The 18264-nt window shown below is 30.3% G+C and overlaps 1 protein-coding gene across 1 annotated transcript in view; it reads left to right on the plus strand.

Moving 5' to 3' along the window:
* The window catches only part of LOC124353821 (GTP-binding protein Di-Ras2), a 34472-nt gene extending 28155 nt beyond the window's left edge, over window positions 1-6317 (plus strand). Inside the window, exon 4 of the mRNA XM_046803840.1 lies at window positions 1811-6317. Coding sequence (XP_046659796.1) covers window positions 1811-2135 — 325 coding nt within the window. The 3' untranslated portion in view covers window positions 2136-6317. The remainder of the gene's footprint in view (window positions 1-1810) is intronic.
* The last annotated feature ends 11947 nt before the right edge of the window (window positions 6318-18264 follow it).

Below are 18264 nucleotides of genomic sequence, written 5' to 3' on the forward strand. Positions count from 1 at the left end.
TATATGTAATAATATGGGACTGTGATTTTCTTGGCTGGATTAAAATGAATCCTCTCCCACTAGATTACGTTTCAAGCACAGACACACTATTTAACAAAAATAATGTTCAAATATATTACTTAATATTACATATTAAAATTACAAAACCGTTCAATTCCACGGAAGATTTTTATAAATACGAGTAACTAGCGGGCCCGGCGCGCTTTGCTGCGCATTTCAATAATTTTTTCCAAAAGTTGCCCGCGGCTTCGCACGCAATTTCCCGTTGAAAAACAGTACACTATATTCACTTATTCTTTTTCTATCACATTCTAAACATTGCTGAGATAATTGATAGTCGTTCCATCGTGAGCCTCTTGGGCGTATTATGAAGGTATGTACCATATTCCTGCCTCTATCTAGCTGTTACCCACGGCTTCGCACGCAAATCTTAAGAACCGAAGTCCTTATATTACTTAGTAAATTTTTTTTTGTACTATAATAAATTTTAGATTAAATTAGTTATATCTCCGATGCCACGATTGAGCTTGCTTTGTTGTCTCGATCGAGAGAATATGTACACACGGAGTTTTGAGAACCATACTTCTGTCAAAAAAAACAACTAAGGTTGATTTTATAACATTCTTTATATTTGTAGCCAACGTAAGATAGTAATTATGATATCTGCATTACTCTTCTGATCAAGCATGAGCATGGTTTATATTAAATAAATATTGCAGTTAAAGGTGAATTTTTACGTCAAATTTGAATTGTATTATCTGGATAGTAAAGTCTATGTTTAACAGTGATTGCAAAAACAGTTTAAACAAAATTTGTCGTTTCTCTTAAGCTTACTCTATGCTTTAAAACTATAAGTGTAATATATGTTTACAAAGAACAGCTGATTAAAAATTTGAAAAGACGTTAACATATGTTTGCTGCAAAGCATTTCTTATGGGTATTTCTGTAACCAGTGGGGCGGAATCCTAAATCGGGAAAGGGATGGGCATAGCTTATAAACCTTCTCCGTGGAAAAATACATATACGTACAAATTTTCATCATGATCGGTCCAATAGTTCACGATTCCATAAAGGACAAACATACAAACATTCATTTTTATATATATAGACTAGCAGTTACCCGTCGTTCGCTAACAGTTTATTAGGCTTTTCACTTGCATGATCACTTGGCAAATACATGGTTTGAGACAATTATATTTCTGACGCAAATGTTGAGTTTGTCTTGTAGCTCAGATCAAGAAAACCTGTTAAAAAGTGTGTATTTATGCCCATTGTAATTTACTTCGTTAATATTATTATTTTTATCCCAATTTACATTACAGTACTGAAAAAGCACTGTATAATTTTTAATAGCATAAATTTTATAAAGAATACAGTTGTTATTGAAAAGTGTACCTTTTGGTAATATTCAGACAATAAAGTGCAAAACTTCGAAAAATTCTAGGAGTAACAAAAAATACCAAAATCAATAAAAATGTTTATATGAGCATTAATCAAATGTTTAAAATGTGTCATATTGTCATAATATTAAACTATAGTTTCCCCGCCTAAGATTAATGTTCGACCGATTAGCCACATTTTTTCATAATTTCGTGGAATTTTCATTCAATTTATATCTTTATCTTTATGATTTCACTTAATGCCCTTGGATAGTAGTAAAGAAATTATTATAGGAACTTTTTCATTTGGAATAATATTTATATGATGACAAATTATAATTATGACACGTTTCACGCAAGCTAAAATCGGAATGTCGTATTAAACTTACATTTTAAAATACATTTGTTATAAAACTGGTACTTTTCAACAGGGCAAAACTAATGGAATGCTCCGCCAAGGACAGCTACAATGTCCGAGACATATTCAAGTGTTTCGTGACACTGGCCCGGATTTTGCCACCCTCTGGGGAGGAAACACCACTGAAGAGGCGGTCCAGTGCGTACGTCAGGGGTGGGTCACGACGGGCCGCCAGCCCACAGACTCAGCCGGCCGAGCCGAGCACAAGCGGTGCCATGCACGTAGAGCCCACCCGAGCCAAGCCCAGGAGCCGCAGCCTCATCCGACGCAGTAGCCGCAAGGCCAAACAGCAGATCCGTGATGCTCACAATGGTTCAGATGACTGCACTGTGTCCTAGAGAGCTGTTGGCCACAATTATACATTCGATTTCAGGATTCACTATTTCCTGATCATCTTCTCACTTTACAAGCTCTTTTCCCCAGAAAAGTTATTATTAATGTACTGATGTGGATGGTAAAGGCTTCCAAGATACAACAAATGCCCTCAGTTGGATATCTCGCTTTCTCAGTCTTATTTCGTGATTTTGCAAAATAAACTCCTGTAATACCGGCCTAAAGAATCACTGAATAATACGGATTGTTGCTTACTTGTTACAAACAATACTGACTGCAAAAATGGCAAATAGGGTTTTATATTTTTCAATAATTTATTCATTCCTACATTTAAAACATAAATTAGCTAATTCCATCATTTTGTAAATAAATGCGTATTTTTTGCTGCCGGTTTTTATACAGCCAACATAAAAAATAACTAACAAAATGTTTATATAGGGACTAATCTTAATAAATTTTTAATTTAAAATTAATATGAACAGGATTTCATTTGTATATTATGTTATAGATCAATAAAATTTGTTTCCTGTCCAAACCGGATCCACAGTTTAAAACTTGCCTAGACAGGGTGTTCTCTAAATAGTTGAAGAGTAAGATATAATCGTTTTCAAAAATGAATTATTGATGGATTTTATACATTTTTATAGTCTTAGGAATTTCATATTAAAAGTACATCTTGAAACCAGGTGAGAGCTTTAATATAGTGCGCTAGAAGTAGTCTAGGAATAGTTTAAATATTGTACGTTTAGTAACGTTTATATTTATATAATAAAATAATAAATGATACCGATTATATGACATACAGAATAATTTACTATGATCAAGCTTAATCATAACCACATGATTATGAATAACACTAAACATTGTATTATATGTTATTGCCAATACCATTTAACAGAATTTAACCAATTATGGTAGTTTTTATTATTTCATCATAATTTTAGTAAAATTACTTGCAAACATTTTGAGAACAGTTAATTTTTATGTATTGGTAAACGTATTGTATTGATTGTGTTTGTAAAATCTTGTTGCTGATGTATTTCTTGATCATTCTGATTTTCCATATTACTTTAAATTTAAAATATCGTATCATTACACTTATATATTTTTTTACATGTTTAAAATTATTAACTAAATGAAATATATGCATACATGTACAAACGGTTTTATTCAGAGCTACTCTTTTTAAAATTTATTTAATTATTTAGATCTGTAAACGTAAAGCCTCTTTGTTCATGACGCTATGAAGTTATTTTGCCTGACTGAGTCTATATACCAATACACCAAGCTAGACATACTAAAAAAGATAAGATGAAAATTATGTCTTATACGCTATTAGACTACCAATTGTTGTAATATATTGTAATGTGTTTCTTGATAATTTGTACTTAAATATTTTCTAGTACTATTCAAAATATAGTTTGCTGGCTAAAAATATTTCTTTGAATGTTAAGCTTGTATGTAATTTTTTATCCGTCCTTTTTAACTGCAAATGACGTAATAAATAATTGTAAAATTTTAAGACAAGACCGCATGCGTGTGTCTGTAATATTCCGTGTTATTATTTCTATTGCAGCCTTAAAAGGGTCCCTTTAATGTAGACGGTTAGTGTTTTCATTATGTAAATACTAAACTTTTTGTTAATTAATCCGTATAATTGTGAAACAGAGGAAATCAATAATGAATTTCCGAGTAATTTGCTGTTTTTTGTGTGTTAATTGTAAAATATTTGTCTTAAAGGCCTGACTTTGTGTACTGAATGTTAGGTTACTATATGGATATTTTCTCGACTAAGCGTACGTGTTTTTGTTCGGACGTTACTTATTGAGTAAAGATTTGCGTTCAGTGAATTAAGTTATCATTAAGAGGCATTTTTAACAAATGTAACAGCAGAGAATGTGATATAAAACTATTACTAGAAACTCTGCATGAGTGAGTGTGTTAGGGATTTTTATACAAAGCTCAATAATAGTTGTTTGCATAAAACTTGGTGGTAAATGTAGCATATTGAAAAATGCTCTTTTTTGTAGGCTTCTGCAATGTTTAACTCTATAACGACTATGATTAAAACCTGTGGCTGGTTGTATTTGACCATGTGGCTTTATACTTTATAGTAGGTTATATACTTTTATTGTCTAATCATTTATATTTGTAATTACTTTCTCCAATATAAATTACATTGTAATTGCGTGAAACATAACAGTTTGTTTTATTATTTAATTCAGTTATAAAGAGAAATGTTAAAGTTTGGTTTTCGAAAAGATGATTTTTAAAACGTTAGAATTTAATAACAATTGTTTTAGCTGTCACCCAAAAACGATTGGACATAGAAATAGGATTAAATGTGAAAGGAAAATCTTCGTTAAAAACTTATAAAGAGAGGTTCATTAAACAAAATTTTACCAATTATATTAATTTACCCTTATTAAATTATTGATTTTAGGAAGTAAGCAAATATTACATACTATTTAATTAGGAAATCTGTTCACAATACAATATTTAGGGTTAAGGTATAATTTAGAAACTTCATTGCTTTAGTATTTATGATTAAATATGAAATAATACAGGTTAAATGATAAATTGTGTTTGTTCTGTTATTTTCAATCACTAGGATATTATTTAATTTCACCATAATTATTTTATATCAACCAAACCTTTAAAACAATCTTCCGTTTGTCGTAGACATGACATTTGAAAACTTTATTCAAAAGCTTAATTCCTACAAATTGTACCTTAAATTGGATGAAACCATTGTAAACAGCTTTTCTTTATGTGATTTAAGCGGGTTGCGTTTTGTTTCTTTGTTATAGCTAATTCTTCGATTAGGACACCTTATCTGACTTACTCTGTAAAAGGAATATATTTATTTTGATATATTAATAATTTATAAAAACGGTACCGTTTACACGCAAACACATTATTATTAATAAGGGTTGATATTTTTATATTGATACATTTCCCCCATACAAAAAATATACACATTTGTCGGCCTCTATAAATCGAATATGTCACATTATATTAATTATAAAAGTAAAAATATTTTGTATCAACTAAACAAATGGCCTTTTTTAAAATACCGGGTATATAATACATAACGTAAGTTTCATAGGTGTAGGCTATACAATAAATTGAAAAACAATTAAATATCTTAGTTACATAAATGATACATATATCATTGTCTAAATATATCCTGGCTCTAAAGACTAGAATTTCATATTAAAATGTAACAAAAGTAGTAAATATTACTTGCTATAAATACATTAGCAAAATAGTCTTTACAAAAGAGTATTTTTGAGGAGAAAGGTAATTTTACTGACGTTATAGGGTTAAACATCAATACAAGTTGTGGAATTTGAATTAGTATATTTTAACCACAGTCTATGTACGTATGACTTATGGGATATTGAACAAAATGGACTTATACCATAATGTCATCATTATATATTTCAACAAATCAGTTACCCTCAGTGTCAGACTTGAACTCTGGTCTATGTTGTCATGTATCTCTGTGTTCATGTCTTAGATGTGTTCTCAAACTTCGACTCTTAAATGGTTTGAGACAGTAAATGTTGTATTCATGTGAACATGAGGAGACTTGAACTCATTATAAGTAATTATAATATAACTGGTAATACAAAACTGAGTTATTGGTTCCAATACATTTTTTGTTGTAAGACCACGTTATCTATACATTTTCGCTATTTTAATTTTGTCAAAATCTAATGTAAGTAAATACTTATAACTTGTTTTCAAAATAATCGCACTTTTTGTACCTAATCATTTGTTCCACTTTATCAAGTAAGAACGAAGCCTTTGGTAGCCTGTAGGATGTTATAGTTGCTTATGATTATTTATTAAGTTTACGATTACATTTTTATCACGGCTGGTAATAGAGTTACGCATGACATTTTTGCATTGATTTATGTTTAAAAGACCATACGTAACTTTTATTTTAGATACTTTTATAATGTATTTGCAGTAAATGTACTTGCTTGAATAAAATTTTACTCCAAATTAAAGAAAACATATTTTGGGGAGTAAAACTTTTCAAATCAGATGGTACTGATAACACTAACATAAAATTGAGTTGTAAGATTTAAAAACTATTTTATTTACTGTCGTGTATATTTAAATTATTGTGTAATTAACACATTTATGAATCCTTAAATTAAAATAAACTTATTTTGGACGTGATAAAAATTTGTATGAAATATTGCAAATTTTAATGCAAATAAGATAATTTTGTATTTTCTTTATGTTTATTATATAACCGTTTTGGAAAACTATTAATAATTAATTATAAATTATTAATTCTTTACTTTATAAAAGATTCTACACTTTAAAATGTATATTTATATAATTATTAATAAATGCAATGTTTATATATTATTCAAGTGATGTTAGAAAGAGGTCAAATTCAGTACAAACGATTATAATTTTATTTATTTCACAGAGAAATAAAATTAATTTTACTAAGGGACAGCTTATTCCTTTATTTTTTTAATTTTCTTTAAGGAGACAAACACGTCCCTCGATGAGGGTATCTTTGAATTTAGTAAGACTATCCCATCAAATACTTGACTTAAACAACCCTTTTACTTATTACATAAACCTCTTAGTAGAAAAGATTCATTACTATTAATTAAAACAATCAAGTTTAGCATTAAAGTGTACTTGTATCATTGTAGAATTGGTAAGTGGCGTTCATAAATTTTTACTTATAGCTGGTATACAATTAAATTTTTTTAGATTCATTGTTATATATTTTTAAGATGTCGTTAATCGATTTTTGTGATTTAGATTTTATCGATGGTTACGCTTATACTCGCTGTAATGTATATTTTGTTATACATTGTATTGCATGTTATGTGGGAGCAAGGATACTAAGAGATTGACCATATCACTAATCGTACCAACTCAAGATAATAAAGTTTTATAAACAGTTCAGTTGTATACCTTTTTTTCTTTTATCCTTGAATTAAAGTAATTTCTAGTAATACATTACTAATAATTGTATTAATTTAAATAAACAATAAATCGCAAAAAGTACTTGCTCCGCCGGGACTCGAACCCGGATCTCTCACTTGCCGGGTGAATGTGCTACCATTATACCACAGAGCCCTCACTTTTTACGATTCAATTATTTTGTATTTGGCCGTATCTGTCACATATGCGTTTAAATAACCAAACTAACATATGATCAGAAGACCAAATACCTGTCAAATGACTTTTATTTACGTTAAATTTGTATAATTGGCAATGTCTAGCACATTCACCCGACAAGTGAGAGATCCGGGTTCGAGTCCCGGCGGAGCAAGTACTTTTTGCGATTCAACGTTTATTGAAATTAAAAAAGGCTATTGCCAATTAATAATTGTATTAGTTACACATGAGACTTATACAAACGAGATGTGCTGTGGTCTGGAACATTAGTTTCAATTAGCCCTTAGGGCTAAATCTAGATCTGTACCACGATTACCGCGTAAGCATTTTTGGTCTCTTTTCCATGATATTTGCAAGCTTTAAACAAATTCATGTAAAGCAGGGTAGATATAGGTTACTTTTAAACATCCTTAATAGAAAAAAAGGAATTTAAAGCCAGAACTATACATCACAGCAGTATTCTCGAAGGAGTTGAGTAACAATGAATTTGAATTAAAATAGGCATCGTCATAGCGTAAAATTAATGACAATACATAATAGTTGAATGTTTTCTTTATCAACATAAGAGGAGATTTAAGCTCAATTAATACTTTTTGTCGCAAACCATCCTTCACGTCATCGTCATATTCATATATAAAAGATAACTAGCACTAGTATCGTATGGAATAGACTTTACTAAAAAGTAGAGAAAAAATAAGTTTAAAGCTACGATTTACTCTGCCCATGGGAGTTTTCAAGTTTTAATGTAACCACAACGGTTGTCTCTTTCAAATTAATGGGATTTTACTTTTTCCAAGTTGCTAAAGAGTGTTATGCCAAACACTAACAAGAAATAGTTGTGTTCTACTTAGAAGAGGAGAGGATAATGTCAAAAATCATTTTCAAAATAGCAAATGCTAGTCAGGTTTATCAAAGTTTTAGTTGATATTGACATAGATAACTTAAGGACCGGAGTTAATTATGAAGAAACGTGTCAATTTAATTAGAAGACAGAGGATTGATATCTATTACCGAACCACAAGAACTGTTTTAACGCCTTGTACGTAAATAGATTTAATCTAAACTAAGACGCATTTTCAATCGTTCAAAACAGTTTTTGAATGTTAAAACGGTCTTTAAACGAATAACTTAAAATCTGTATTACAGTACTCACCAAGCAATGCATATTCTCACTATTAGCTAAATTGTAAAGTTAAAAATATAACTTTACTATAAACTAATTTTCTTATTCTGTGGTCAAAAGTGGTTGCGGAATAGGTTGAAATAAGAAGTTTTGTTACTTTGAAGCTTACTCTGTCCTTTAAAGACTATACATGTGAAATAACATTGGAAATATTGGTTTAAAAATTATAAATATGCTTTAATTATAAATGCTTTAAGGCATTATTCTGGTTTTTTCATATATACTGTAATATAGCTAACTATATTTTATTTTTCTGTTTACTGGATTTTATCCGTGAAATATTAGGAAATTCTATATTCCGAGCGGAGGTGAATTTAATAAATTAGAAATTATTATAATTGCTACAGTCATTCTTGAGTTATTATTAATGTAAATAATTCGACTTTGTTTAATGAATGGAGATTTAACGTCTTAGTCCTATCTGAACTATTATAAGAAAAACTGTTTTTAATTAAATATATGTTTTAATATACACTTAAGACGTTCCACTTAGTTCAACGTCTGAAATCTAATGCTGTGACAGAACTGACTCCTGGAATCTGGAATCAAAATCCGTCTGAAGAGATCCAAAACAGTTGGTGATGTAGAAGCTTAAAACGACTACAAAGAAATGTAATCCAGATAAGTTTGTTTTGATCTCATTGCCTCATCAGGTGCACACCGTGTGCTCAATTGTGTTAGTCAAACAGTTAGAGACCCCCTCTTCCTTATTGCAAGAAGTATCATAGAACATATTTACTTAGTTATCCTCCATAAATTAATTTTTTCCACAGTTATTGTCTCCATATCCAGTAGAGAAACTACAATGTTTATGACAGGACCAACAGGGTGTGGTGCACATGGAACATGTGGGGATGGTTAGCTAAAAAGGATAATCGATATCTTTTTTAAAAGCCAAGACCTTCAGCGATAAATTCAGGATGATAAATTCTGAATATTGGCGAACATAAGAACAGATTTAATATATCAATATCCACTCCGGCTCAGCCGGAAGAAAGGTAGATTTCACATGTGGCCTTCTTCTCTAAATGTCAAACTAAAGATGTGTTAATAGACTATTATATACGTGCAAAAAACACAGACCTGATGAGAAAATAACCATAAATGTAGACATGTTATGAGAATACAAGAATCCAAAAGAATAACTGATTACGATTATTAAAATTGATTAAGTTCTGGTAATCGTAACATAAAAAACCATTTAGCTCATATATAATCTAGAAACCATATAAAAGACCTATTTGTATAGAAATTATACATATATTTGTAAAACATGAACTATATTTAAAACAACAAATAAAAAATACGCTTATTTACTTCTAACGGATCAATTATATTATACAGGTTTATCTTGAAAAGACAACCATACATGAAGAGTTATGGTAAAGAATAAATAAGTAAGAATAAATGCTGGTGGAAATCGCTTATAATTTTAATAAGTTTTATTTTCAATATGAAATACCGAATAAGAAAGTTTGTCCGAAAAATTAATGATCGCCATCTTGAAACGGTTTAGTGTCTAACTATCTCAACCAAGCTTTGTGTAAATAAGTCTCTGTACCACATTTAGGCGAAAAAGTAAATATATATATATATAGATATTCGTAATTTAGAATATATATTTTTAAACCGAAACATTTGTTATATATATATATATTATAAAGGTTTCGGGTTAAAAATATATATTCTCAATTACGATTAGCCGCCATATTAAAGTACTTATTACTACGGCATTTTTGGATTCTGGGAGTCATGATTGGTCAAAATTCTAAAACACTCCCAGATTTCCGCCATTATGTATGTCGAGATTTTTTAAAGATTTGTATTAACACATCATTGTCATTTTTTGTATAACACAATATGAATAAACCTTTTAACACTTTTTTTAAACTTTTATTTTTCTTACAATGTACATTTCGAAATCTGCGATTTCATCTTCAGGTACTAACTAAGGTTCATTTTTTTCTTTACGCTAAATTACAAACACTTAATTTTTTAAATAAGTTTATTAATATAATCAGTCAAGTATTTATCATAATTTTGAACTAAAGGAAAAATTAAGTAACTTCATTATCTCAGATAACGTGTAAAGCTAGAGGGAAAAAGTGTTTTTAGCGATACAAGAAGACTTGTGTTTGTTAACCTTACGGACTTTCTTATTATTGGAAAGTTACGTAAGAGAAAATACGATTTGGCATCTTCACCGTTAGAAACATCCATTTTGTTCTCGGACCCTCAATTATATGGAAGCTCTACGAAAAATATACATTAACCTTTTCCCCAAAGTTCTAAATTATTAAGTTCAAAATCTTATATTACTCAATTAATATACGTCAATTGTATAATGACCTGAAACATATGGACAACCCTGGAGCAGCTAGTAACAAGCAATTAGCATGCAATAACAATGGAAAATCTACACTAGTAAGTGGAAATGACAGATTAAATAACACTGCCAGATGTTAACTTGCTGAAAAGTAATTTAACATTTATTTTTCGCTGGCGTATTTCGTAATACTTTCATTTAATATTCAATTATTTTGTAAATTATGCTAATGAATACAATTTTAAATTGTATATATTTTATTCTTTCACAACTTTACAGCCTTTCTTTACAGCTGTGGAAAGAAAGGGGTGCAATCACCGAGGTAAAAAGTAAACAAAATATATTAATAGGCTTAGCGTCAGCTAAGCTAATCACTCGAGGGACTGGACAAATATTATTTCTGTTTGTATGTATGTATGTCTGTCCACACCATGTCTCGGAAAGTAATTGTCATATAGACTGGACATTTTCCGTGAAGCTTTCCTTGTATATCTTGAACATTAAGAAGATCGAAGATGGTGGGAGTCACTCTATGAGATTTGACCCCTGTGTTAGCGATTATCTCATTGGACTTGTGATTAACCATGATTGTAACTATAAATTACCATATTCAGTAAATTACCAGATTATTATATATAAATAAAAAATTAATACTATAATATGAAACTTTAACATTAAAAGTACCTACTCTTACTGCCAAAAATACAGTATACTGCAACAGTATAGCTATTTGCAGTAATAACGTTAAAAGTTTATTACTATTTTGAATTGAGCATTCTCTTGATTTGTATCACTTTCCCTAGCGGAATTGATTATATTAATATTGTTATGAAACTTTGTATTATTGTAAAAATATTATTGTATACACTTCGTAAATAATGTTATGAATAAGAGTTTAAAATTTCAATTTTATTAATTTTTTAATTTATTAATTTTATTAAGTTGTATTTAATTTATTATAATACACATTTTATGTTTCATTATTACAATCAATTATCTGCTATTAATACTTATTTTCAAGAGTTTCAGAAATACTACAATTTTTTCAATTTCAAGGGTAGGTGACTGGTGACCTCTTTAAGGTTCTTTGAGAAGGCACCTCAGAGGTCACGAGTTTATAGTGTGTGGTGTGACGGAAGGCAGGGCGATCCCTTGTCATCGATTGTGGGTGGTAAATGGGTGCTTAATCAGTTACATTCTATTCCTAGCATGGCCAATTGTCCATCATAATTTTGCTCTTAGACTTGAATGTTCTTTGTATAATTGAGTATCACCAGTAATATTAATATTGGCTTTACATAGTTCTTTACAAATATTACAGACATATCTAATTCCGTAAGATAAAAGGATTTCTGTCATTTGTCATACGTACATAGGTTATAAATGGTATAACACAATATTTTTAAGATTGGAATTTGTCCTCTTCGTCAGGTGGGGGATTTATTAATACATACGAAAATAACGAACAAAAAGAAGTAAAGAAGGGAAAAGTGGAGTGCAGTGACAACGCCTGGAGTGAACTGCAAGCAGGTTTTGCGTATGTTTGACCCCTTTTCCTTCCATTCTTCACTTCTTTCTGTTCACTATTTTTGTATGTATTATTAACTCCCCCACCTGACGAAGAGGATAGATTCTTATCCTCGAAATGTTGTTTTATATCTTTTATAACCTAGAGCGATAGTAATTTTCCAAAATACTGTTATTCTTTCAACCTTCCATCGCCAATAACAAACCTTAAACGAAAATTCCGTAAGATACTTGTGATATATGATGGCAACACATAATGGGAGTTTAAGACCTCCCGTCGCAATGTTTAAAATTCAAATGTCTAGCTACAGATGATTAAACAAATTGCCCACTAAATCGACACCAAGGAAATCATATATTCAATAAAATCATTTTAATTTTTGTAAAAATATATAATATTCCAATAATCATAGGGTGCCACGTTAAATTCTTGAAAAATTTCGAGAATTATATCTGCATTTACTGCGCTAATAAATACCGATTGGGAAGTCCCTCTACATAATGGCGCTCCATAGCTCGAAAGTTTTTAGAACATTCATCTAATGTTATAAGCATATATAACACCTCCTCACCGGCATACGCCTCTTTTCATCTTAAATAAAAATCACCCTAAAGGTTACACCTTCCTACTGGTTAGCGTAGGTCTAAATGTCGTATAAGAATAACGGTAACTGATATAAACGAGAAAGCAATACTAAGAGAAGTAAACCTAGAACGGAGTATCATAGTATACAGTAATATCGGATAATCCGGATTGAGAATTCACGATTGCCTTATTAATTTCGGTTGTTGTTTTATGTTCGTTTAGAATATATCCTGGTCGAGTGCCGGTTTAAGTGATAATTACTATAGTAGTAAATATATTCTTTATATTATTTTTTTTCCTCTTAATTGCCTAAATACTTGTAGAGAGAAAATGTATACTATCTCTCGGAAACCAAAAATACAGATTTAGAAAAGTTTGAGATAGAAACAAACTTTGAGTGTGAAGGTTTTTCAGTTTTGCATTGCCTTTTATATGATTTTGTGGGAGCCCCCTTACCATTTAATTCTGTTACACGAAAAAATACTAGATGATTCTATAGAACAAATTCAAAATACTACCATTCTTGGTATAATTTGAACGATGTTGATATAAAGTATAGAAACAAACTCTGTGTAGGCCTAGGATCATATCAGAAGAATCGCAAAAAAGCAAACACATACATTATTTTCTATACTTAATGTATAGCCAACATAAAAAAAAACAGAGATAGTTCTTTCTAGTTCTCTAAATTAACAAAAGTCACTAAAAACCTTATAACTATGTATGAGACAACGTGTTTGCATTTCTAATCTTTGAGATTCGAAAGAGGAATCCACTGTTAGGCAAACTGTAATATAAAATTTTAATTTTTTTATACAACTGTCTTGCCTACTTTCTTATGTGACAACTATCACACGCTTACTCTGAGGAGACTGCCCGTAGGATCATCATGGAAATCTTAAATGAAAGCCTTGGTCACTATTTATATTATTTCAAATTTCTTTATTATTATAAGATGCGTCTACAAAGCGCACTTCATAAGCTTTATATATTACAAAATAATGAATCATTTCAATATCCATTATTTAGTATGGTATAAATATTTTAGGAAAGTGTCAGAAAATAAATTAATTTTAGTATTAAAAGTATGAGTGTTCTTTGTTTGAAGGTTATTTTTGACGATGGAAGATGTCCGGAAAAATATGAAGTGTTATCACAGTAATGAAACTCCGAGAATGTATAAACCGCAATACTCCAATTTTTAATTTCAATAAAGATTGGATCACAAAAAATAGTTGTTCCCGTGAGATTCGAAACCGTGACAACTAGTGACACGTGTTGACAGGGGTGTGTCTTACCACAACATCATTGAGTCATATAATCTTCTTGGTACATTTCTGTTGAGTATGTGGTCAATTGTGTTGTGATAAAAAAGGTAAAATATTCTAAATAAAGTCTCGGAGGTGGATATACTTTTTGTGATTCTAAATTCTAGAACGATGTGCGTTTCATAATCGCTACTCATACACGATGAATCAAAGTCGTTATTTACAAAACTCTTGAGTTCCTTTCCACAGTATTTTATTACACAATATACTCATATTTGCCCACAGTATCATATAGACTCCTTACTACACTTGGCTGCAGAGTTTGTAATATTTGGAATTTAAATAGTTTTGTGCTTAGTTTTGAGAAAATATATTCTTACATTGTCTTTTAATATTCAAGTATTTAGTGCTAGACTTGCATCCTTGATATAATTCATTTAGTGATTTTTTTGTTTTTCATCACTGAAAATAAATATGTACTTTCCAATATATCCATTATATTTTTATATGTATAATAATAATGTAATATTAAGAGGCAAGTGTAGATTAAAAGCATTATTTTTAGACAAAGATCAATAACTGCGATAATCTCATGACTGTCATGATTAAGGTGTCCTTAAAAATCAATCTGGAAATCAGGGATATAATTAGTATTGTAATGGATTGTCGAACAAGATAAATCTTTTCAACTTAGATAATTTAAGGATAGATTTTAGGATTTTGGGATTTCGGACATATGCCATCGTAGTAATCTGTTACAAAAGGTAACACCATCATTAACGAAATCTAAACAAATATCATGTAGGTATACAACACTTTAGCTCTTTAGATATACATTATTATAAGAAGAAATTTTACCTTATTTGGAGCAGTTTTTCTTTGTGTATTTATAGATATAGATGAACAATAAGCACAACTACAGTTAAACAGGCAGATTGTAAACAATACAAATAGGTAATATTCTTCTAAGATGTATCCTAATGCCAAAATAATACTAAAATTTACGTAATTAGGTGATCATGGTCTCAAGCTCCTAATAAGCAGATCTACTGTGAATCACTGCAGCATTTCTGGTGCACCTTAAGAATATTATTCTGAAGTCTTTCAGGGATTATAACACTATTAAAGGAATGTGCCACTATGAAAACAGTAGGTGTTATTTTTGTAACCAGTCTGACTCTTTCACTGACCATGTCACTTATGGTACATACGCAGTCAGTGGAATATTACTGGTTCGGTACAGATACATTATAACCTTTTCACTTGTCTTCGTGTTATGGAATTTCCGATTTTTCTTATGTTCCAATACCGTAATCCGGCTCTCATCAACAGGTCAGCGTAGGAAAGCAAGCTTGCAACACTTTACATCACTCCTTTCGATTTGCGTATTACTTAGCTAGAGTGATGGATGTGTCAATGTGCTGAAAACCTGACGTCAATATAGAGAGTCTATAGGACCATACCACATTGACCGTCTTAGAGAGCCTTGGTACTTTATTGTCAAGGTCCTTCAAAGATTTAGGACGTTTATGGTAGTACTTGGTAAATTATCAAATATATTCCTTCTAAGATAGACGTAAGGTTGATAGGAATACGTTCTCATATTTTGGGCAGAAGTTGGCCAATAAGAAATATAAAACCTCCCGAGTACCTTTCAAACTCTATGTAAAAATTCATTCAATGTAATATAAAGATTAAGTCAGATAGGAGTCTCCATATAATCAGGTAGTATTTAGCCATACTAGCCTTGGACATTTTCCTTCTTGATATAATATTTCTCTTAACTAATTAAACGTTTACTCGTATAATCTGCGTTTTAAACGAGGTTATCTGTATTACCAAGTATGCTTTCTTTTACAAAATAAAGTAGCGTAAAATAGACTGTTATGGTGGCGTTCACCGTATAATAAAGACGTGTTTATATTATTGCATGTATATTTTCTTAATTTTATTGCTTGGAAATTGTAAATACGATAAACATTATTAACGTTCAGTAGACCACGTGGTTCATGATGCATGAAAGAGAAATATTATGAAACATTAAATTTGTGTTTTAAGCGTTAAGTGTTTATTAAAATAGTTGTAGTGTATGCTGAATTAACTCAAAATAAACTATTTGATTAAAAATATTTAATTTTAATGACATATTTATTAGTGTTTCATTAATTTATATCATTCGAAAGAACTGTGTTAATAGTGTATAAGTTGAAAACAGAATTACTCATGGATACAAGTGGATTTTTCATTGGAAGTGCTGACGAAATCACTTGATTGGTTGGCAGATCAGATTTGTATAAAAGTGATTAAAGCAGAACATCGACCAAATCAAATTAACGTTCCCGTTGTCCTTTACGAGTGGTCATCCTTTGCAACCAGACGTGGAAAAATTAGTAATGGGGAATGAAATCACCATTTGAAATAACTGTACGTGGAGAATTTGGAACTTTTAAGATATACAATTTAGGACAAAAGTGATGTTTTTATTTTACAATTATCGTGTTAAAATATACACACCAAAGTTTTTACAAATTAAATAAGTAACATGAACATTAGGTATATTTAAATGAAGTAAATTATAATGACACAGTATTTGCTTTATTAAAATAATTGTGTATTGTGAGAGTAATATTGCAGCGTTCAAAACCGACTTTTGTTTGTGTACAGCACATTTGGTATTACGTGTCAATAAAAATATGCATAATTATATATAATATTTAAGAATGCTATTGTTAGTATAGGTGCTACAAAAAACTGTACATCTCAAAACCAATTAAATAAGTAGATCTTTATGAAGCCATTGCTTCTGTAGTAAGTATAAAGTCCGTATAAAATGTAACTAATACATACAATTACTCTTTAAGATTATGACCTAATCATATGTAATCTAAAATTATAGACTTGATAGGAGTAAAGCTGCTAGATGTAACAAATTGGTAATAGAATTCATTTATATTTGAAGATTTATCTACAGTTTAATGTTTTAACCGAATATTTTCCTGTCATTTTAAGAAAATGTCACATCAACAATACAATTTTAAACAAACAAAATACACTGCTATACCATTATTGTACTATAAGATTGGTCTGATCAAGTGCTACAGTAATCTAGTCAAAGAATATTGCATTACTTTCAATATTATATTTATATACAACCTGTGGCCAACAAAAAAAATTAAAAAAGTGAGTGAGGGGTCTTCTTTCACCGCCATTATAGCAAACACCAGCGATAAAACCACGTCTCATCGTATAATAGATTTAGAAGTTATAGCGGTTTTTATTAAATTAATAAAATATATCAGTTATATCGTATGTACTGTATATAAATGATGATATACGTTTTCTTCATTAAATATAGTATTAATTGAAACCCCTCTACAGCTACGAACTTCAATGAAGGTCAAAAGCAAGTCCTATAACAACGCCAGAGAACATCCTTAGGAGTATTATAAATTTCTTGTTAGATCGGTCTTTTTAGATCCTCATCGGTTAATGTTGCGGTTTTCTATAACATTTATTGTTTGCTTTACACCATCCACCATTTTGTTTCTATTGCAGGTATCAATGAATACAATTTTAAAGTGTTTATTTTTACATTTGTGGACTTTGTATAGAAACACTTACAAAAATTAGGTGATGTAATATTTTCTGGTGTCTGTACAAAAATTTTAAGTACTTCGTGAGACAGGGTTTGAAGTAGTCTACAGGATTACTTGAAAGGATACGCGATATGTCGTCTTGCATACTTGTACACTAGCTGTGTACTTATTTTGAAAATTTTATAAAATGATCTTTTTAAAACTCTTATATTGAAAAATTTGTATCACACAAGATGAAATATTCCTTTGAAATGTATTTTAATTGCAGACCAATAATTGTAACAACCATTTAAACAACCAAATTTACATTCTAGGCTCGTAGACAGCGTAAAGTCGCTCGTAATCTAACCGCCCGATCTGCTTGTAGCCCCTTAACTGCTGAGCAATACCATGGGCCGCGCACCTATAGCGCTACCAACGTGTTTACACGTTTCGATGCGTCGTGCCCTCACTGCTACTCTCGTGTTAAAACGTTTCTGAAAGAC

This window comes from Homalodisca vitripennis, chromosome 2 (assembly GCF_021130785.1).
Source record: "Homalodisca vitripennis isolate AUS2020 chromosome 2, UT_GWSS_2.1, whole genome shotgun sequence".
Lineage (NCBI taxonomy): Eukaryota > Metazoa > Arthropoda > Insecta > Hemiptera > Cicadellidae > Homalodisca > Homalodisca vitripennis.